This window comes from Miniopterus schreibersii (genome assembly GCF_964146895.1).
Source record: "Miniopterus schreibersii genome assembly, chromosome: 14".
NCBI lineage: Eukaryota > Metazoa > Chordata > Mammalia > Chiroptera > Miniopteridae > Miniopterus > Miniopterus schreibersii.
Genome location: NC_138114.1, coordinates 46,830,627 through 46,852,398, shown reverse-complemented (window position 1 = coordinate 46,852,398; position 21,772 = coordinate 46,830,627). Strand labels below are relative to the sequence as shown.

The following is a 21,772-nucleotide window of genomic DNA, read 5'->3' as shown; positions in this document are numbered from 1 at the left end:
GCCCTCTCTCTGGGGGTGGGGAGAGATCAGGGCTGTGGCTGTTCTGAATGTCATTTGAATGTGGAGCGACTGGCCTGACTGTAGGGAGGCCACTGAAGGAGTCACAGTGTGGCTGAAGGAAAGGACCGTCCAAGCAAATGGGGATGGGGACACCTGGTCACCCCACCTGCTGTCTCCTGGTCCACTGCCCCTCTCCTCCCGGGGGGAGCCACCTACCCTCCGACCCAGGATCTGGTTGATGGCCGCGCTCTCTTTCAACGTGCACTCGGCGACCACCTTTGCTCTCATTTCCTTCATATACAACATGAACGCGTTAAGAGGCTTCTTTATGTGGGGCTTCTTCTTTTCTTCTTCCTTTTTGGAGTCCTGATGCTTTCTGGATGCAGATAAAACAGACACGCACAACCCAATGAACCACAGCAGGTCCAACGTCGCGCACGGCACAGAGCCCCCCGGGGGTTCAACGCCCAAACCCGGCAGCTCCGAGGGAAAAGCGCGCTCCCGCTTCTGGGCCTCCCCGCCCTGGCAAATGCCACAGACACGGCTGGGGACAGGGGGCTTCTGTAATCTCGTCCTCGAGTTTCACACACACAGCTGTCCCGGGCTGAGGGGAAAGCACCTGTGGCCGCCTCCACCTGGCGGCACCTCGTGCTTACAGGACAGAGCTCCAAAGGCCCAGTGACAGGGTTAGGGACAGGGACATGGCTGCAAATCCCAGTCCAGCCACGTACACAAAAGGAGTCATCTTCTACGCCATCCCGGGCATGTCCTCCCTGTTTCTAAGAGTCCGGAACCCACGCGAGCTGGGCACCTGCTGGAATCGCACACAGCACGCCAGCCCTGGACAGAACCGCCACCCAGGAGCCACTTGCCAGCAGCCACAGGCTCAGCGCAGTGGCAAAGGAGAAAGGGATCGGAAGAGCGACACTCACGAGCTGTGGAGGGAGCCGACGTCACTCTGGGAGGATTCCTGTTTGACTGTTGGCGTGACGATGGCCGGGTGGGGGATGCCGGTCGTATGGAGAGTGTGATGTGGTGGGACCATATGGGGAGGGAACCTAGAAGACAGAAAGCTGTGTAAATCGTCAGAATCAAAATGAATGAATGGGGAGGGATGTGTACACACAATAAAAAAATGAAAAAAGCAAAAAGCACGTAACACCTACATGAAAGCAACACAAGGCATATGAAACCCGTCAGCATTAATTAGCGATAAATTAAACATAACGATTCTCATAATGTCATTAAAGCCAATCTTCCCCTTCATTACGGTTACTGACAGGAGACGTTATGATTTTTAACATCTTTAGCAAAAGACAAATTTAACTGATGTACTTGGGCGGCAAGTAGGCTTGAATGACCTGTTGGAGATCACACATCCAAGTGTTTTTTGAGGTGTTATTAGTGGCATCTAAGGAGACAATTTCCTAAGTCCTAATCGGCACCAGAATGAAAGGTGAAGTCTTTTGTTGCATATTGACAGCTAAATAAAATATTAATGTGGCTGACGTATACACACGTTTCTGACAATGCTGCACAGGCCTCATTAGGCCTCATTCTGTTGATGGGAGTGCAATGCAATTTTTGTTTTTCTTTTGCTGCTGTGCCCCCATCGTTTTGACAGGAATGGGAGACAGTGAGGCAGAAAGATGGAGAAAGTTCCAAATATTCCTATTTGGTTGTCACCATAAGTCACATTTTCAGTAAGTTTGCATCTTCTCATGGAAAGATGCAAAAACAAAAAGCACTATTCTGCACACACAGATACAGCTTTGAATTCTGATTTGTAGGCTGTTTCCTTCTCCAAATTTCTAGGATTCCTAAATTACTTTTACTTAAGACACTGCCCTGCCCGTGCATTAACCTTCTGAATGGTTACCGAAAGTGTAAATAAAGATAATAAGGTTTGTGTTGTCTCCTCTAATGCTGTTTATTTTCAGGAGAAGTCCTTGGAAACAGTTTACGCCCTGAATTGGCATTTCCCAACCATGCAAACTAGCCGGGACATAAAGAGCTAATTTCAAAATACTCTTGGCCCAAACTGCACACTGACAACCGGATCAGACAAACAGCTTTCACGTTTTCTGGTATGTGTGGTGTCACTGTCACCTGTACTGGGTCACAACAACACCCTTCCTACAGGAACATGTGGTCAGTCCTCAAAATCATCGATAGCTTCTGAGACTTAACTAAAACCACATATAGCAAAACCAATTTTACCGCAGGCTGATTGATATAAGTAAGAGTGAGGTTACCATGGCATCTCATCAATGTTATAGCACAATGAAGAAAAGAAATTTAAAGAAAAGATGTTACTTGAGGACCTGCTGCAGACTACTGTAGAGAAAGGCAGGGCAAGGGGCGAAAAGGGCAGAACCTGGAAAGAAAACAAAACAGCCGACTTTGGGCTCCCACTTGCCACGGTTATGCAGGTGAGCAGAGGGCGAGGGGGACCCAGATCGAGCAACTGTGGCTTTCTCAATAAATCCAAACCAAAACAGTCCCGCGCGTCATCCAGGGATGACAACCTACTCTTCAGGAAGCCGATTCTGGTGGGAGGTGGTGCTAACGAGGGTTTATCATACCAGTTTTTCAAAACGACTCTACATTTATTTACAAGGCTCTTTCCATAGGTAGATTGGAAGATGAAAGTAATTTCCATACAAAATGATGTAGCACATGTAAAGCTGAAAAATGATGAAAAATTAAAGTGCTAACTGAATCTGCCCAGAGCAACAGAGAAAATAGCAGTGCGCAGTGCAGGGGTCTTTGGCAGGGGCCCAGTCACAGCGGACGCGCGACTCAGAAATCCCACTCCCACGTGGCCCTCTCCCGCCTCTGCCTTTACTAATGTCGGCCAGTGCCGCAGTTTGGTATGAATGCCATGGTTCATAAAAATCATGCGAGTCCTTTTAGGGCTTAAAACAGAAAAGAAGAAAGAAAAGGAAGCACCCTATGAGAGAGAGAGAGAGCGCAAGATAAAAACGTATGTGTACCAAATACCAGAGGGAGACACCACAGTTTTCGTACATTCTGGGCCGGTGAAAAATTTCCACTGAGCCATGAAGAACGAACTCTTCCAAGTTCAAACATCTACACACATCCTCATATGTCTGAAAGATGTACAGTAGAGACAGAGTATGTGTGTGTGTAGGGGGGGGCTCTATGCATACTTTCCTTAAGAAATTCCTTTCTACAGACAACTGTTTCATGAAATGCAATAAACACCCTAAAAATTCTAAGCAGCTCATTATATGCCCCCGTCTGCTTTTATGGCTCCAAGCCAGAATCTTAACTTGTTAAGGACAACTAATTTTTGTTTCTGGCTGTCTCAGGGGCTTCTCTCCTACTCACTCTCACTTTCCTTCACTGTTGACACGTTTCTGTTAACTGGATGTCATCTGCCGGCCTTGATTTTATGCACAAGCAGTAGGATGCACTTTCCTGTGCAACAATCCGGCTTTGAGTTGCATTAGGTTTGTCATTATCCTCTCATTTTCCCCCTTGCACTTGTAACATTTCATCTCTTCCTGCCTTATTTTTTGTGAGCCACGGTGCACCCACATTATGGTTTATACATGATCTCTCTCCCTTTGAAGTCGGCGGATTTCAGAGCCCGCTCTCGTCAGGAGAAGAGCCCTGCGCCAATTTAGCAGGCTGAGGGCCCGGAGCTCCAACATCTCAATCTAAAGGGGGTCACAGGGTGGCACAAGTGAGTGTCAGCAAGAGCTGTTTAATTGCCAATCTAGGCTTCTCCATGGTGTTTAAAGTATAATGACCCATCACTTAATTCTGAGAAGTCCTGGCCCCGCTGCTGAATAGAATGAATATCAAAGGGTGTTCTGGAACAGGGCAAGCTGCCTACATTTCCTATAACTGCCATAAGTATAATAGACCTATACTTCTGTCGCCCCATTACCACAATAATGTATTTAATTTGCTGTATACGCTTTTTAACTAGCCACCTTTCATAAGGCCTACCTGGGGAATCGCCGTCTCCCCCCTGCACCCGGAGCCCAACCTTTCCTCCCACCCTTCCCTTCCTCTCCTCCACCCCCCTCTGCCCACCAATAAATCATCCACTAACCTCCTAATGATAATTCAATCGATAAGCTTAACCCCAATTCCTATCCTGCGATTACTTCGCTGCTTTTAACCCCTGGAATGCACCGAGTAAACAAACATAAAGAACAATCAGGTGCATTATATAAATGCCGGATGGAGGGAGGGAGGTCGAGCTGCGGGTCCTGAGCTGCAGAAGCAGCATTTCTCCTGGGAGGCTCCCCATTCGTTCCCGGGCTTTGCGAGGCCGTGATGACATTACTGAACGAGCGCATTCTTCCTCTTCTCGCTGGAGAAGGGAACACAAGAGGATCCTCCTGCCTGACCCACGCTGGGGTGGCTCTGGGAACCGACATGACTGATCACACGTGGGAGACGGGGCTTGCTAACTGCCTGATATCCACGGCTTAGTTACAGACGTAGGACACGCCACAGTTGGTTTTTCCCAGCGCATGCGATTCTTCCTCTTTCCCTCACACAAATCGCTGTTCTTGTACGTAGGGAAAGAGGCATCTTGGCCTGTCTTTCCAGCCCTCCCTCTGGCCCTGGGTTCCCGTGTTGGCTACAGAGATTGGGGGAAGAGGCTGGGGTCGGCATCTTGGCCGTGTAATGTATGCTAATTGAATTATGTGCCATCATCAAAATGGATTAGTTGTTGCAGCCCATCAGGAAAGTCTAAACCTCCACCGATTTAATTAACTTGACTGAAAATCAGATGAACAGAAAATAAAACTATCATTAGGAGCAATTAGTGACTACTTAAACAGACTGCTGCCAACCAGTTTGTAAATAAACTAGCAGTCACTGAGAAATTAGCCAGAATTATTCAGAGGGAAGAAAAGGGGAGCATGGGATTAGAAAGACTTAGGTACACACATGCGGGTATGTGTGTACATGCTGTACATGTATTTATACGCTTAAAGATACATGAATGCTTACACACACATGGTGTGTGTTTTTAACTTTCAAAGATTCAAAGCTGAGCAGGTCAATGCAGTAGCCACCAGCCACACGCGGCTACTGAGGACTTAAAATATGGTCAGTTCACCCTGAGATGTATTGTAAGTAGAAAATACACATCAGATTTCAACAACTAAGTACAAAAAACAATGTAAAATCTCATTCACAGTTGCTTTACAGGGATTAACAGGTTAGAATGATAGTATTTGACTATACTGGGCTGAATAAAATATATTAAAAATAATTTCACCTGCTTTTTATAACTGCTTGTTAAATTTGGCTACTAGAAAACTTAAAATCCCATGTGTGACTCACCTTAATAGTAAAATTACCTCCACCCTTTCCTTCCTCACCAGTATAGGGCAACGGAGAAAGAGCTTCAAAAAAGCTCTGCATGTTCTAACTACTTCTTCCTGCCTTCTTAAACTCTTATAAACAAAACAAAACAAAAAAGTGTTCAACTGACTGACTCAAACATGTGACCTCGAAATTTCTCTATCACTCACTTGAGAAGTTCAGGATAATTTTTCAGTATTTCCTAGGAGGAAAGCCTAACTCTAGATGGGTCTTATACCATCAGAACCTCAAGCTGCAGCAGGCCCTGGGTGGCCTGGTAGCAACGTAGACAACTCTCTGAGAAGTCACCCATGGCCTTGGGGGAAGGCCACCGTTCTGGGCACTCACCTGGACATGGAAGCGTTGACAGTCAGAGCTGTGGGGTAGGGGTGGCGGAATCCTCCTGTCGTGATTGGGTACACTGGCTGACCTTGCCTACAAAGAGGGGGGTACAGAGTGAGAGAGTGCCACCAAGGGTGGGGGTGGGGAAAGGAAACGAGGAGAAAGGAGAAGCTCTCTGCACAGTAAGCTTTATTCTCATTTGATCAGAACAAAAATCTTGGGGATTGTACAGGAAGGATCAAAGGGAAGAAACACAGAACAATTTGAATGCCATAAATCTGATAGGAATGGCTAATTAAATTTTATAACCTCTGCTTATGTCAATAGAGACCCTCTCCCCAAGCTGAAACTAGGTGTTTTGTTGTAATAATTAAAGGCGAAGTCTCGCTTGCTTTAATGGAGCCATCACACTAATTGAGGGCTACACATCCAAAGGAAAACAATAATGAATGTAAATTTATACCAAAATAAAGTACAGTGAATCAAAGGACTTCAGTTGCGCTTTGGGCCTCTTTCGGTATTTAGATCTCGGTGAGAAAACATTAAATTAACAGAGCTTAATTTGTAGCCTTTTGTCAAATTAACAAGTGTTGACAAGAGTTACCGGGGGGGAGAGTCCCCAAGAAGAATTGTGGGTAACCAATAGACAATCACACCTCATTACAATAATTAAAAAATACAGCAACATGCAAAATAGCATCCTCATGAAAGACACACAACTTTTTCTGACAGAGGACTGTCTGAGCTGGCTACTCCTTTTCATCTAGCCTTCAAGTATCTTCCCATCAGCTGAACCGGGCGAGTGACGACTGAGGACCATCGGAGGAGTGGCCCATCCACTGAACAAGAAGCGGGGCGACGGCTCACAACCGTCCACCCTCCCGAACAAATTAAGGAGAGGGCAATAAACGGAAACTACACTCGGGGCTGGTACTTCGTGTAGCTACTGCATAATACAAGCTGTTTTTCAAAAACTGTAGAATCTGTTCAACTTGAAAAATAAGGGTAGACTGGGGGTGAGGAGTGGGAAACCACTCCAAAATTATATCTTCTTTAAGGTCATGAAGAGCTGTCTTCCCAAGACCCAACGCTGAACGTTTTACCACGATTTATTCTTGTTATGAGTGAACAAATTGTTCTGTGTTTTAACACAGTAGGGATCACATGCACATCACATAAACATGCAGAGAGATATACACAGAAACACGTAATCACAAAACACACATTTCATGCACACACACACACACACACACACACACAGTATGCTTATGCATCAAAGGTCTTTCTACTCTGATTTAAAAACACTTTTTAAAGCTGTCTGAGGAAGGTTGATGGGTGGGTACTGTAAAAGCAAGAAGGGGGATAGGAAGACAGTTTGTAAACGGCAGTTTGATGATCTGGGCACCGTGGGGAGCTGTGGCTGACATCGGGCGGCCCCACAGCTGGAGGGAGACTCTAGCTGGCCCGCCCCACCCCTCATAATTAGGGAAAGCACTTAACATGCAGAATCTCAAGAGAGGTGCTGGTTAAATAACACGGAGCGTCTCACGAGACAAAACCTTCCGCACAGTCGGTGTGAACCCTGAGTCACGGTCACGGTGGTGCTGGGGGTTGAGGGGCAGTGACAGTATAACCCCCACCCGCACCCTTAGATTTCAAAATTGGGTTGTGCCTGTTGCCACTTGCTGCTGCCTTAACCCAATGACAGGGCTCCGGTTTGGGCTGCCACCAGCAGAAAGAGCCATGGCCAGCTTCGTTGGGCAGAAGCCCTCGGCGCCTTCTGCGATTCCCAAAGCACCTGAAGGACACCTTTGCCCACAGAGACGAACCTAGAGCCTTTGGGACCATGGGTTCAGAATGCTAATGTCCACGTAACCCATCAAATGGCTATGGACCTGCCCTCTCTCCCACAGGGCATCTCAGCGGGCACCTTCCCACGCCCCCACTGCCCTCCCTCACCAACCTTGTCTTCTAACACACACACACACGTGCACAGAAAAAATGATAAGCATGCCCATGTAAGAAACAAAAAGGAAATTAAAAAATGGAACTCCTTACTGTGGTACTAACCATCCTAGCGGATGGGGGATTTGTCCTACGGTGCCGGGCGAGAGCGGGTAATACGGAGATATGTCTGGAGGGTGCGGAGGCCGTGGGATTCCTGGGGGAAGAAACAGCATTTCAGGGACAAAGGAGGGAGAGAAGGGAAGGGAAACTATCAAGAGATGGGGATAGGAAAAGAGCAAAGGGAGGCAACCTCCTTTGTAATCCCAGCATGAGGTTGTTTTCGTGATTATAAGCATAAGAGTTGTTGGTGAGTTTCCTCTCATTGTCCCTCTACCCCAGTTTGAAAGTTGGTGTAGCTCATCCTAGATGGATCGATACAACAGGTAAATGCAGACAGACTCAGAAATGCCATCTTGGGTATTTCTGTCCCGTGTGATTGGTGTGCTTTAAATTTTTTTTTAATCTAAAAGGTGTGACACATAGTAGGTGATCAAGTAATACTAATTCCTTTTGCCCTCACGACTTGTCCCCCTTCACTCCCTTTAGTTCTAATGACGTACCTAGATGACTCTGGTTTCTGACATACTTTTTGAGTTACAGCTTTTGACTTACTTTCAAAAAAGTTAACTCCTCTAGAATGTCTCCACCCACGCCTAGAAGATGAGCTGGAGGGGGAACTCACCAAATGCCTGGCATCTTACTCAAGGGGAAACCCTGAACTGAACGGGCAGGGAGACGCTGGAGACCTGGCGCACTCAACGCTAGACATGGATCCTCTAAAGGACAGTCACCGGGGGAGGGAGCCCCGCCTGCCGGCCGGGTGCTGCGGGCCTGACCCGCAGGTGCATGCCGCGGGAGCACGTCCGCACGCCACGGCACAGCTCCCGCCATCCTTTCTGAGGAAGCAAGAGCACCGGCAGGATTCTGACACTGAGGAGCTGATCTCGCAGCCGACGTGAGGAGCCCAGGAACAATGCCACAGAATTCAAACGGTATTGAAGGGAATGAGGACTGCGTGTTCGTGGATGAAAACTATTTCTTTTCTTTTTTTTAAATTCATTCAGGAAGCTTTTAATCTGTAAATTAAGTCTCCCTGGGTGACACTTTCATGCAGACCTTGCTTTCTCTCTATTACAAAAACCAAACAGATTAGCCAGGCTTGGACCCTACACCAAGCCATTCGCACACTTGAAAGAATGTTCGCAGAGGAAAAGTAAACAGTCCGCAGACGTTAATCATATGTTTTACGATAACCATTTAAAAGCTATTCCCTGTACTGCCATTATTTAAATGAGACGTTGATGCTGCCATTCACCCCGGAGCCCGGGCGGCTGGCGGCCTCCTCTAGCCATGCAGCCAGGCTCGGCCCCCACCAGCACAAAGGGGGCTCAGAGCCTGGTGGAAACCAGCTAATGTGTGGCTTCATTCAGGGGCAGCGAAGGCCGCCTAACAGGCCGTCTACCTCTGCCCAGCACCAAACAATTCCCTCTGACAAAGTGCCACAAATACCCATTTTAAATCCATCCTTCTAATTAACTAGCTGGGAAGAGAAACCTCAGCCAGCAAGATTCACCCTGGCCTTAGCTTCCTCCCAAGACCACCCCACCGTGAGCTCTGGCTATCTGCTCACTTTAAATCTTGTAGGTTCTCTCTTTCCCCTTTGGGAAAAAGGGGTGGAAAGGAGGGAACGGGCTGAAGGATAAGATGAAACTCCTGCCTGAGATCCTATCGGTTGTTGTACGATGCAATGAAGAAACCCTGGGGTTCAGTTTTCACATCTGTAAAATGGGCATGATAACACCCAAGCTATCACAGGGAAGGAAGAACCCAAATAAACTAGCACAGAGGATGCAGAGCCCAGCAATGTGGCTTCTTGAGGCTGCACCAAAAAGTCATCATCAGGTGACTGGAGTCCCTTAGCCACCAGGGGCACCAGGGCTTCAGGGAGCCATGGCATCAGGGCTCTTGCACTCCCAAGGAGCTCAGGAGGAGCCCATGACATGTCTCCAGAATGATTATTACCTCCAAGCCTTCCTTTTCAACCCCTCAGGGAGGAACAGGAGCCCCTCCCCACAGTCCCCTGCCAGTCGCCCCCACCCCTCCCAAGCAGTTCCTCTGGTGGCCCCAGGACCAGGTGCCCTCTTGAGCACACGACCATACCTGTTTTGGGGTCTACGTCGGCTGGTAAGTGTGGAGGCGGGTTTCCGGGGGTGAAGTGTTCGTTGCTGTACGTGATAAGAGGCGTGAGAGGGTGGACATGGTGAGGGTGCTGCACCACGGGCACTTTGTTCGACTGTGGGAGGAGAGGAACAGAGAGAGGCACCATCAGGCCGGGGCCCCAGCAGCATAAGGCCCGGGGGCTCCCTGGCCCACACCCTCCCACCTGGACTTTATCAGATGCACTCAGTTCCGCCCGCAGCCCTGGCCCCATCCATGTGTGACAGATGACAGACAGTTGTGAGACAGCTCTCTGGGTAGGTACACTTCGGTTTTACCTCCCCACTGAGCTTGGCTTTTAAAATACCTCCGCCACCACCACCCCATCATGGAGCCCAAGAGTTTGCACTTTTCCCATGGGCAGGCAAATCGGAAGTGGGCACCTAATCTCCCGGGCATCCTGCGTTCCTACATGTGGGGGGATCTCCTGCCCCAGGGCCCCACCAGAGGGACCTTCTGGAGGCAGGCAGGCATCGAAGGGGACTAGCTAAGAAAACCTTCAGTTACAAGAAACCCCAGCAGGGCCCAAATCCCGACCCCCCGCCCCGGCCTCCCCCCCTTCCCGACCCCTCCCTGCCCCTTCGAACCAGCGGGCAGCGGGCACACAGTAATTCTTTGCAGAAAGCATGGATGAAAAGCCCACTCCTGGCCTAGCTGGGAGTGTGAACTTTATCAGAAAGCTCTAAACTGCCAGGCAAGCACCTGAATATTTTATGCAGATTACATCAGCCTGATTCATTAGGAATTTCATTAGGAAGTCATCAGGGAAATCTAATAAATTAACTGGATGATGATGAATTGGGCTAATAAAAGGTATTCGTCTTAGAAATGAGCAGTCCTAGAAAACCAAAGGACGGGCACTTTTATGTTTGGGAAGGATGGATAGGAGGAGAGAAGCTGGGGGAAAAAAGAAAAGCATTTTTAAGATTCTTCTAGCTGCCATGACCAGGCCCCCCCAAATTATTCTCTTCTCCTTCCCCCACCTCCCCCACTCTCAGCGCCCCCCCCCCCCCCACTACGCGATGCTACCACTTAGCCCAGCAAGATCACAAAGAAAAAATTAAGCTGAAACAAGCGAACTACTGGGCCATTTACTGAGAGTAATCCAATTGCAAAAAACCCTATTCCCAATAGAGGATTTTCACTAAAATCCTACAACAGGGACATTTAACCAGATTAGGTACCAGGGAAGATAAAGAGGCTAGTATTAGATGATGAATGGATTAGAGTCAGGTTTCATTTCAGAACGTGTCTTCATTTCCTTTTATTACTTTTAGGAAGGCACAACTTGCATTAACATCAAGGAAAGGAACTGCATTCAAAGAAGAGAAGTGAGGTTCTCGTGCTGCTCACTGGCGCCTCGAGATCAGGGACCACCAAGCAGTTAGTTCCCCATCCGTTTCTCACCCCCCCTTTTTTAAAATAAGTGAGGAAAGAGTATTTCCTACCACAGTTAATTGTGGGGAAGGCATCTTTGAAAGGTGCTTCTCACTTTTTCATGAGGATGTTTGGAAAGAAAAATATGACCTTCTTGATGCTCCAGGAAAAAAATATATATCTACAGAAAAAAAGTTCAACACACATGTCCAGCAGCCTGGCTTAACGATGCCTATAAACAATGGACACTTTGGGAGAAAGGGGCTGGCTGGCTGCTCACAAGAGCCTTGCATTGTGAGTTATCAGTTTGCAATCAAAGCACTGAAATTAAAAACACCAAGCAGAGGGAGCTTTGGAAGCCAGTGACACATCCTTTGTAGGCAGCCCTGAAGGTGCGGACAGGCCAAAGCCAGCAGAGTGAGAGGTCACTGCCCCGAGGCCCATGGACGTGCAAGGAGGATTCCTTTAGGGACCACTGCTGTTTAGGACAGCTTGAAAAGTAACCGACAGGTAAGTTCCCACTGTGTGCTGGGGTGGAGAGGGAAAGGACAAGTGAGAGGGAGGGAGAGAAAGGGACAGACATGGTCACATGGACTGAAGACCATTAAGAGGAAAGGAAAGTGACTTGCTGCCTTCCAGAAGTTTTCCCTTTGCTTGGAAAGATCCACACCTGAAATGAAAGGAAACAGACCAGTCCCAGACAGTTTAAAATAAGTGCAGGAAAACTGTGGGGCCAGAAGGAAGAACCACAGATAGCCCAGGAGGGAAAGGAAGATGGTCACTGAGGGCTGAAGGGTGTCCAGGGAATGGACCGCTGTGCACAACAGAAGGAAGCGAGTGTAAAAACCCACGAGTGGGGTACAAGGGCTGGGAGTGGGCAGTGAAATTTGCAATTCTCAACCCTATCAAGTCAAGCATCTCTCAGGATGTTGATCACAAATTCAGATCCCTGATTCCAGATCTTTCAGTATGGACCTGAGTTGGTAGGTCTGGACCAAGGAGCCAGGCATCTTGGGTCCGCCGACTGTGTCATCTGTGGCTTTCCTGGTCAACCAGGATCCCTTGACCAGAGAGCCACACAGGCACAGACAAGCACAAAGGCCATGAGACCTGAGTCCTAACCAATCAAGTCCTAGTCTATAAGAGAATCCGTGGAAGGGCTTAGCACAAGCCTTCCCACAAGGTAAGCTAAAGAAGGGTGATTTATTGTTACTGTTATTGTTGTTAGGGAGAAACTGGCAATGGTATGGTGTTTTGTCTGCGGTACAAAAGTGCCAATTCCACAACTGTCTTTCACTAACAGGAAATGAGGGGGAAACCTTTCTCTGCTTGTCCTGCAAAGAACGAAGACAGCATCTGGGCAACAGTGGAGTGATTTGGGGATATGCCATGATTTAAAAATTAATTCTCCCTTTCTCTTAGATACATGTATGAGGGGGATCCCAACGAAAGTTGAGCACCTGTCCTGGCTGCCCTCACCCTCGTATTACTTTGCGCACCTGAACCTCGCCAACTGCTTTTTTCCTGTTCAGTCAAAACTCTATAGCACGGGGGGAGTGAAGGGGATTTGAAGTTTTAACTGGGCCTTTCCGAGGGAAAACAGACCTGGTTCTCTTTACTGACCATAACTGCCTGCCAGGCCGGTCACTGTGAAACACTGTGGCCACAAGTCTCTCCAGGTTGATGGGTTCCCAGGCAAAGCAGGAACGTGGTCCCTCATAGATGCAAAACCCAGGGTCTAACTGCTGCTCCCTTTAGACCTGCCTGCACCTGGATGACTTTTACAACAGGAGGATGCTCTTCTCAAAAATGCCCACATCTCTCTGGCCTCAGAACCCCACAGTCTTTTCTTCGTATGTTGCATTACATCCATTGTTGGGGTGACGTATGTGCCTCTCTTAAGTTCCTTAAGTACAAGGACTGTGTCTTCTAGAACTCTGTGTCCCCTGTCTTGCCCAGCCTGTGAGATGAGCACAATCTCATAAATTGCTTAAGAACCATCAAATTGCAACTGCATTACAAGAAGAGAAAACAGAGCCCACCTCACAGATCCATCTCAGCCAGTGGCAGTGCTCTCCACACGGAGTCTATGCAGAACCATAGCACAGAGCTGGGGGCCTTCAGAAACCATCCAGTCTCATACCTTGTTATCACGGGACTGTAAATGGTTTTAGAGCCCACTGCATGCCCATGGTGACCAAGGGGAAATCCATGAATTGAAGGAAGCCCAGGTTTAAATTCTACACCAGATTAGCTATGTAATCTCTCCCAGGCTTTTCTGTCTATCTCTGTGAATTCCAGATGAGAACTGTGTCTACTTCACAGGGTTGTTGTAAGAAGTTAAGAGATGATGCTTGTATGGTGCTTAGCACAGTGCCTGGCACAGAGCTACACATGGGGTGCAAAGGAAGTTCTGGAAAATACCATCCCATGAATAGTAATAATAAGCACACGATGAAGATGAGGTTTGCTGCCCCTCTCGTCTCTTCTCACTAAATTCATGGGGGAAACGCAGCCACAGACAGTGGTGCCTACTGCAAAGGTAAGGATGCTGAATATGGGGCAAGAGTGTATGGAAGTGTTGTAGCCACCCTTCCTCAGGGGCATGCCCTTCTTAAAAATGTGCTATTTAATTAAAAAATATATTTATAATCTCTTTTGGAAAAAAGTCACTTTATTATGCTAATAAATAAGAGTGTCAACAGAAGAGTTGAAGGTTAAATAAACAGTTCAAGATGACCAAGATCTTTGCAGAACCAGGGTGAGGGCCTTGAAGTCAGAGCTGGTAGAAATGAAACCCACAACCACCCAAATAGGACATGCTCCCTAGACTTAACACCTTCTCTTCAAACGACTTCCACTTTAAAACAGGTCTTTAAGAACTGGGTTCCAAACTACATCGCCTTAAGATAATTCAGATGTAAGAAGTACCTGTCTTGGGGGAGGGGCATAGATAACCCTCCAGAAATGCACCCAGAAAATCTAGACTAAATTGACAATCGATGCTCGGAGGGTCAGTGGGACAAACACTTTGAAACAGTATCTCCTCCCCCTTTTAGTTTATCTTTTTACAGACAGACCCCAGTGTTTAAGGTAAACACCTGCAACATAAAACCAGGTGCCTTTCAGGTAACTGCTCGATGTAAATATTGAATGTGGCTTCAAAACTACCTGGAGGGACAAAATCCTGACCTCCAGTGATGGCTCACTAACAACATTCAAGGTGATGGTGGTGGCGGTCACAGAAGCTACCTGGAGAGCCTGAGTTACTGGTATTTAACCCTTAAAGAACATGATGAACATCATCCCTGAGCCACAAAAACAGCAGACCTTCACGAAATATTCCACACAAGCTCAGGGGGTCACTCACAGCTGCCCACACGCGTCCGGACCATCAGCACCTGAAACTCGCCCATAGAACCTCCTAGAACCTGTCTAGGTGATTTGAAGGGAAGTCAGGGGAGAGACGAGCACTGACCAGGCGCTGTTCCTGAAGCCACCCAGTCAGCACCAGCACAGCTCCCCTGCCCCATTCTGGAGCCTGGGCTCTGTACCCACCTCTGTGCTGGGTGTGACACACTCTAGTCTATTAAGCCCTCACAGTAAACCTATGAAGTAGCTGGCATTTGTTATTAATTCCACACAGCAGGTGAGGAAATCTGCCAGGAGTCACAGGCCTCGGGAGGCGTTTCCAGGCCTCGCGCGCTCACCTGCCTGACTCTACCACCCCTACCGGGCTGCAGAGACTAGCATCGGGATGGGGTTCATTGATGAGCTGGAGTGAGCTGCACCCTGTGAGCTCAGTCTGGGCTAATCTTCCCTACTGGCTGGATGCAGATGCTTCTGGACTCACAACGGGAACTGTCCCCAAACCCCCACCCACCTACCTCTGGAACCTAGACCAGTTTCAGCAAACAATGTCTCCTGTACCCCACCCCTACCCAAACACCCCAAATTAGCACTGGCTCCAGGTTCCCTGCCTCAGCCAGGACACCCTTGCCACAGGGCTCCAAGTACTTTTACAAGGGGTGTCTACAGCATGTGGCTGGTTATGGGAGGCAGGGGTGTCAAGACACGTAATGAGATGTTTCTGCTTCTCCGATACAGATGAGCAACTACAGGGCCCAGCAGGATTCTGGGATAGAAACACATCCTATGTGGTCAGTTCCAGCTGACTAGAAACTAAAAAGAAAGTCAGATCCAAAACTGAACCCATTAAAATGGAGTAAACAATCTCTCTTTAAAAGGAACCCCAATCCTCGCCTGCCTTCTCATCATTAGGGCTTTCTGCTTTCTACATGGAGAAACGGCTGCCACCCAAAGCAACGCCTTCTCCGGTTCTGCTCATTAAGCTCTACGGGTTTCGAGCTATTCTATAACAGTTAAGTTATACAGAAAGCGTCCTTTACCGGCCCTCAAAGAGCACAAAGCCTTCCCACCCAAAGTATTCATCCAATTGCGGGGGGAGGGGGGGTATGGAGGGGGTGCCCCTGTGGCTGACCTTTGACCTCTCAAGAACCCTCAAGCATGGCGTTCTGCATCCTGACCGTGCCACCCTCGTTGCCAAGGGCCCACACACCCGTCTGAACGCTGCTCGTGATTTAGAAGCTGGCAAGTGGAAGACGGAGTCAGGCACTCTAGATCCCCCTGCTAGCCCTCCTCTAACCCCAACCCCTCAACCTTCTCTAACTGTGGGGAACCCAAAGGGAATGAAAGCTCGCCATTCACCTCGCAACCTATTAATCAACGGACGCTGGAAACAAATAGAGCCATTGCTCGCCCTGGCCTCTCGGCCGGCCCTCCTCTTCAATGCTCCCCTATTGCTCGCCCTTTCTGCAGGAAAAAAATGGGGCCAGAAAGTGCCTTTACGAGCCCAGCACAATAAAACAAAAGCAGCACAGAGGAGCATTTGTCAGCCTCTCCCCTTCCCGGGGTGGATGGGGAAGGTCTTCAGTGGTCTTAGGTTACCAGGAAGGGACACTGTTCACTCTGGGTTTATATAAAAAAATGGCTTTATAGCTCATTTCCCATGCACTTTTCAGATGCCACTTACTATGGCTGCACCCAGGCCAATGGCGACCAGCAACACGTTAACAAATGTCACACGTCACTGGAGCCATGGAGTGCTGGGAGAGCTGGAAAGGGAGGGCTGGGGTGAACGAGGGGCTGCTTCTTACTCATTAACAACCCCTTGATGACTCAAATCGTACCTTTTTTTTATTTCAGACGACATGCCAGAGAGTGTAGGAACGGTCAAGGAAGGTAAGCCTCCTACTTCAACAACCCATTACCCCAACAATTAACAACCACTTCAGCTGTCTGATCTACCTCCACCTCAAGGAGACACACACAGCAACCTGGATTCAGTCCCACCCCAACGTATCAGGTGAGCATCTGTCTGCTGCACCCCGCAAACCTCCTCCGTGCACAGAGGGAAGGGTGGCAGGCACACTCCCACCCTTGGCCAATGAGTTTCTGCCATCCATTTGCTCTCTCTCCGGAGTCACAGCTATCAGAAGCCCAGCCAGTGAGGACCCATCGAGGGCAGTGCCCAGGGTTCGTTCACCGTTGGACAAAACTCCTCTCTCGGAGACCTCGCCCCCGGCTAATGGCACTTTGTTTCCCTGGACAAGGCTTCTATTGATAGCTACAACCCTGCCTGTTGAAAATAATAAATAAAAAAGAGAAGGCTTCACAGGGTTTGAGTTTTGCTTGGAGAAATGAGGTAGTTAAGAGAAAGGAGGTCTGCAGTGAGATGCAGAAAAGAACCCCCCCCCATCCCCACCCTGCAACTTCAGCACTCAGCCAGCATCCCTTGGCCCAGCTGCTAAGGAATCACGGAGCCACAAGCCTGCAAAGTCCCAGGGCTGCAACCCCGGGAGCCTGGCCCTCTGGGGTGCTGCTTATGTGTTTTGTAAATTATCAATGGCTGGCTCCTCCTCCTTCCCCAATCAAATCCATTTAGACAGCAGCAAGGGGGAGAGAGAAGATTCTCAGTGCCAACTACAAAATTCTGCCGACTCACAGTTTCTCATGTACTCACACAGGCATTAAAATTCTGCTTGCAGGGAAAGGCTTGAACGGGGCAGGCAGGGAGAGAATAAATGTGCAGCCAATTTTCATCCAAGTCCTCACACACACGCAGATACATAGAACTAACTCAAACCATCTTAGGCCCTTGGTCCCCCCGCCCCCAATAACGTAACAACCCAGCTGGTAACACACCAGATTGTCAAGCATTAAGGGTCTAGGGGACCAAATTCAGCTCTTCTTAATGATCTTTTCTTAATCCCCAGAAAGAAGGAAAGGAGAGGTGGGTTGGGCCTGGAGGTGCTGGGGCGAAGGGGCGGGCGTGCGAAGGGGAAGAAGGGGACCCGCTATTTACACCAGGAGAGTAAAGAGGTGCCCCTGCTGTTTGGCTTTGTGAGCCTGGCCAGGGCCCGGCCCCGCAAAGCTGTGCTTTCACAGGCTCCTGAACAATTACCTCCAGTGAAGTTCATTAAACATAATTTATTTCCACTCGTTCTCATTTATTTTCCAATAAAAAGAAAGCATCCTATTGTGCCACCCACCCCCACCCCCACTACCCTTGAAAGCACTTGTGAGCCGAAGTTTGGCCCACCGGGTCCAGGCTGGTCCCTGACAGCGAGTTCCCAGCCTTTGCTTCCTGCCGGCCTCCCTCCAGGAGCCGCAGCGTGCGGGACGTCAGGGATGGGGTGTGGAAGCACCACGGGCTCTCTGTCTGTCTCAGTTCCTCCACCAGGTCTCAGAGATGCAGCACCAGCCACTTCACCCCTAAGACATTTCCCAGGAATCTGCAATCTCCAAGTTCCTGAAAGATCTTCCTCTCCTACTTGGGAATGGCATGGTTAGTGTTATCGTAAACAATCTTGCGGAGTCCTGATGTGCAGAGGATGCTGGGAACTGGGTAAGAGGGCATGGCTGTTTCTAGGAGAGCAGCTTTCAGAAGTGCCAGGAATAAAACTAACCTATTCCAAGTAAAGAAGTCCAAAAGCTCAAATCGAAAACAACTTTAAAAAAATAATGATTTCCAGGCCATGCCCCCCCACCCTAACCCCAAACACAACAACCCAAAATCTAAGGAATCCTAAAATAATGGGAAGGAAATCACCAATTTTGATTCAGAGTAAATCAAAAGTACATAACGGTTATTGCATCCTGGGGATTTCGAGAAGGAAGCAGTGAACAGAATCCGATCCCACCTCTCTGATTTATTTACAACGAACAGCTGTATACAAAATGTCTTTTGTTTTTCACATACACCCTAACTTTCACATCGAAACCTTCGGAAAGTCATGCCTGCTACATAATGTCTGATAAAAGCTCAAGAAACAACCATTTCCTTGAGAAAGCAGGCAAATTTCTCCCTAAAAGAGAAGTGACCTGAGAGGAGGGATGACTGTGTTCGTGTGGCCCCAAAGCCATGAATGCCCAAACTCTGGATTCTGCAGGAATTCAACACAAACAGACTTGAAAGGCACACAGTGCAAAGAAGGAATGAATGCACTGTTCTCTCCATTTGTCCTGTCCATGTCCCAAACATGAGCATCCTTCAATGGACACCCACGGTCCCCGTAAACAAAACACGTAAAAAGGACCCAGAGCTGAGCTGGGGAAAGGAAGACACCCTACCGCTGCCGTCTGATCGCAAGCTGACGAGCTGGAAGTTTAAGGTAACAAGGGAATGAATGACCCAGGCAAAGTTCAGTTTTTTAAAAATCCTCCAATATGTGCAGAAGTATGTAATCTGGAGGGCATGTCAGGATCTCATCACATTCCAAAGTATTACAGAAGGAAAGAATTCCATTGCATAGCTCAGCCGGGCCCCCCACCAGCCCCAAACCACAAAGGGGAGGTTTCCCTGAGAATCTAAGGTTGCAGGCTCTGTTGCTTCCAGAAAATGCTGATGCAGCAGCCTGTTGTGACAATACAGAGATCATAATAACCGTATCACTGGAGTCTGGAGTTTGCCCTTCGAAAATAACTCCCTTCCTATAAGATATCAAGAATGGAGATTTAGCAGTCACCAAAGCAGAGGGACCAGGATTAAGTAACCCAAGCAGTTTGAGTAAATGAAGATCTGGAACCTTCCCATAATCTTGAAAATGGAAAACTGTGCTGGGTGGGAAATTAGCACCAACACAACTTACCCATTTGCAGTGGCAGCCTGCAGTCTCCTCCCCACAGTTCTCGACAGTTTACACAATCCTACACTGAACTAGAAACTTACACGCAACCAGAAAGGAACACCAAGACTGCATCTGTCATTCCTTCATGCTCGACTAGACAACCAATCTATCCCTTTGTGTTTTAATACAGGATTTATCATGATTTTGAAAACATCAGAATTCATAATCTGTAGTATATTTCATTCCTTCTTCCCTGAGATATCGGATCTGAGAGCTGATCGAACACTGCAAATGTTTCTGTTTGGCCATTCAACAACAAAAATAACAATGAAGATAATTAAGGAATCACCTCCAAATTCAAGAAAATGCCCCTACAGCTTGTGGCAAAGGGTCTGACCCAACAGTTCAGCAGAGTGCAATGTATCCTAAACCCACGATTGGTATTGGAAAGGCCGTCTTCCTAATCAGGAACAGCACAGTGGCTGTCATCGGCCTCTTGCTCAGGTTTCCAAAACACATTTCATATTAAGTTTAGAAAATACAAACAGCACAAGCAAGACTGTAGCCCTAAAAGGCCAGCATCTAAATTTGGAGATCGAAGATAAATACAACCTATGACAGAGCCACAGAAAGTCAGCATTAAATATGAAACCAAAATACACAGTTTACACAAGAGCTGCTACTGTAAAAACCTTATTGCTCAAAAAAAGGAAAACTGTTTTGGGCTTTGAAAAAGTATGCGCTTCTATGAGGCAATGTCATTTTTTTCCCCTTCTCTTTCTGCCAATGGAGCCCACCCTGGTGGGTGAAAGAAAAAAAACATTTATTTCTTAGAAGAAACCCCCAGCCCCACCACCCCCTTCCAGATTCCAGCTTACGCGCACTTGGGGAGCTGGGTCTGCGATGCTATAGAACTGTTAAAGGTTGTGATGAAAGTCGAGCTTTCTCTCCACCCCATCTTTTTTTAACCCTTTCTCCCCCTCCCCCAAAAACTGCTATGAAAAGTACATCATAAAAGGGCACAGCTTGAGTTGACCATTTATTCTCATTTCGTTCTTTCCCAGCGTCTGAATTAAAAAAAAAAAAAAAAAAAAAGGCACAGAGGTTTAATGGTCAAGACCATAAACAAGAACATGAACGCACACGCACACACACGCTCACGCACACACACACACCCCACTACTCACCCAGCAATTCAAATTGAGGTGCCAACTGCCCAACTGCTGGAAGAGAGAGAGCCCGGAGGCCACTGTGCCTCCCTTCCCACTCAAATATTCCATTCCCACTAAAATTGCATCCCTAGGATACATAACAGCTTTGGTTTTCTTTCTCTCCACCTCACAAAAACTTTCTCTGTACCTTCAGGATGGGACTGGGCCAGCTTTTTTTCCCTCCTCCCTTACTGCTTTTCTCACTTCTCTTCCTCCCAGCTTCCCCTCCCTGTATTCCTTTCACTTAAAGAGCTGGAAAAAAACATCTTAAAAGAGGGAGATGGCTCCCAAATTTCTGCCCCGGTATACTCCGAATGCTCGGCGTTCTCACTCACGTTGCCTACGATTATTTTGTTAATTCTTCCCCCTCCACATACATCCCTCAAAAACCAAAACCAAAACCTAAAAACAAAACAAAAAGAAACCAAATAATCTAGTTCACTTGCTTGCAGATTATATTTCTTTAAATTGTTCTTCACTTAAAAACTCCTAGTTTCTAATCCGTACCACTACAGAATCCGTGAAGGAAGGGGAAGGCCCATTTTCCCGGCCAGCTCGGGCACCTCAGCAGAGTCCCCTCCCTCACCCGTTACCTTGGGCAGCAGGGACAGAGCCAGCGCTAAGAGTAGCTAAGAAATTACGGTCAGCCATGGGGAAAAGTGATCAACCGAAGGCGGGAGGCAGGCACTTTATCTGCAAGATTGTCAGATCCCTCAAAACAAATTTCTTAGGGAGAGGGCTGCGATGGCAGAGGGGGAGGGAGGAGAAAAGTATATTTTCTTGTCACAGTGACACGGGAGTGACACTTGGTAGGGCCTTGCCTGCCACACGCACACGCTGTCTTTTCCTTCTAGAGGAAGAGACTGTGCCTGAGCGCGTCTCAACTGACCCCGCTGGAAGCAGGACGCAGGCTTCCTGTGTTCACTGGCATTCCGCGAGTCGGAAGGCGAACTCGCTTTCTCACTGCTGAGTTTTGTGAGCATCCCCCAGAAAGAGAGAGAGAGAGAGAGAGAGAGAGGGAGAGAGAGAGAGAGAGAGCGCGCAAAGGCTAGTCCCTGAACCCCACAAACCCGACTTACTTTTCCTGGGGCTCTCATAGGATCCAGGGCC

General features: G+C 48.1%; 1 protein-coding gene across 43 annotated transcripts in view; it reads right to left on the bottom strand.

The window, feature by feature from the left end:
* TCF7L2 (transcription factor 7 like 2) overlaps positions 1–21,772 on the bottom strand; it is a 186,109-nt gene that overhangs the window by 14,435 nt on the left and 149,902 nt on the right. For 22 of the 43 annotated variants that reach the window (XM_081159010.1, XM_081158970.1, XM_081158994.1 and 19 more), the window contains 5 exons: positions 9,868–10,000; positions 7,759–7,861; positions 5,707–5,793; positions 933–1,073; positions 217–376 (listed from right to left, as the gene is read on the bottom strand). In XM_081159010.1, the coding sequence (XP_081015136.1) occupies positions 217–376; positions 933–1,073; positions 5,707–5,793; positions 7,759–7,861; positions 9,868–10,000 (624 nt within the window). The remainder of the gene's footprint in view (positions 1–216; positions 377–932; positions 1,074–5,706; positions 5,794–7,758; positions 7,862–9,867; positions 10,001–21,772) is intronic. The other 21 variants (XM_081158990.1, XM_081159007.1, XM_081159008.1 and 18 more) reach the window with 1 other exon arrangement.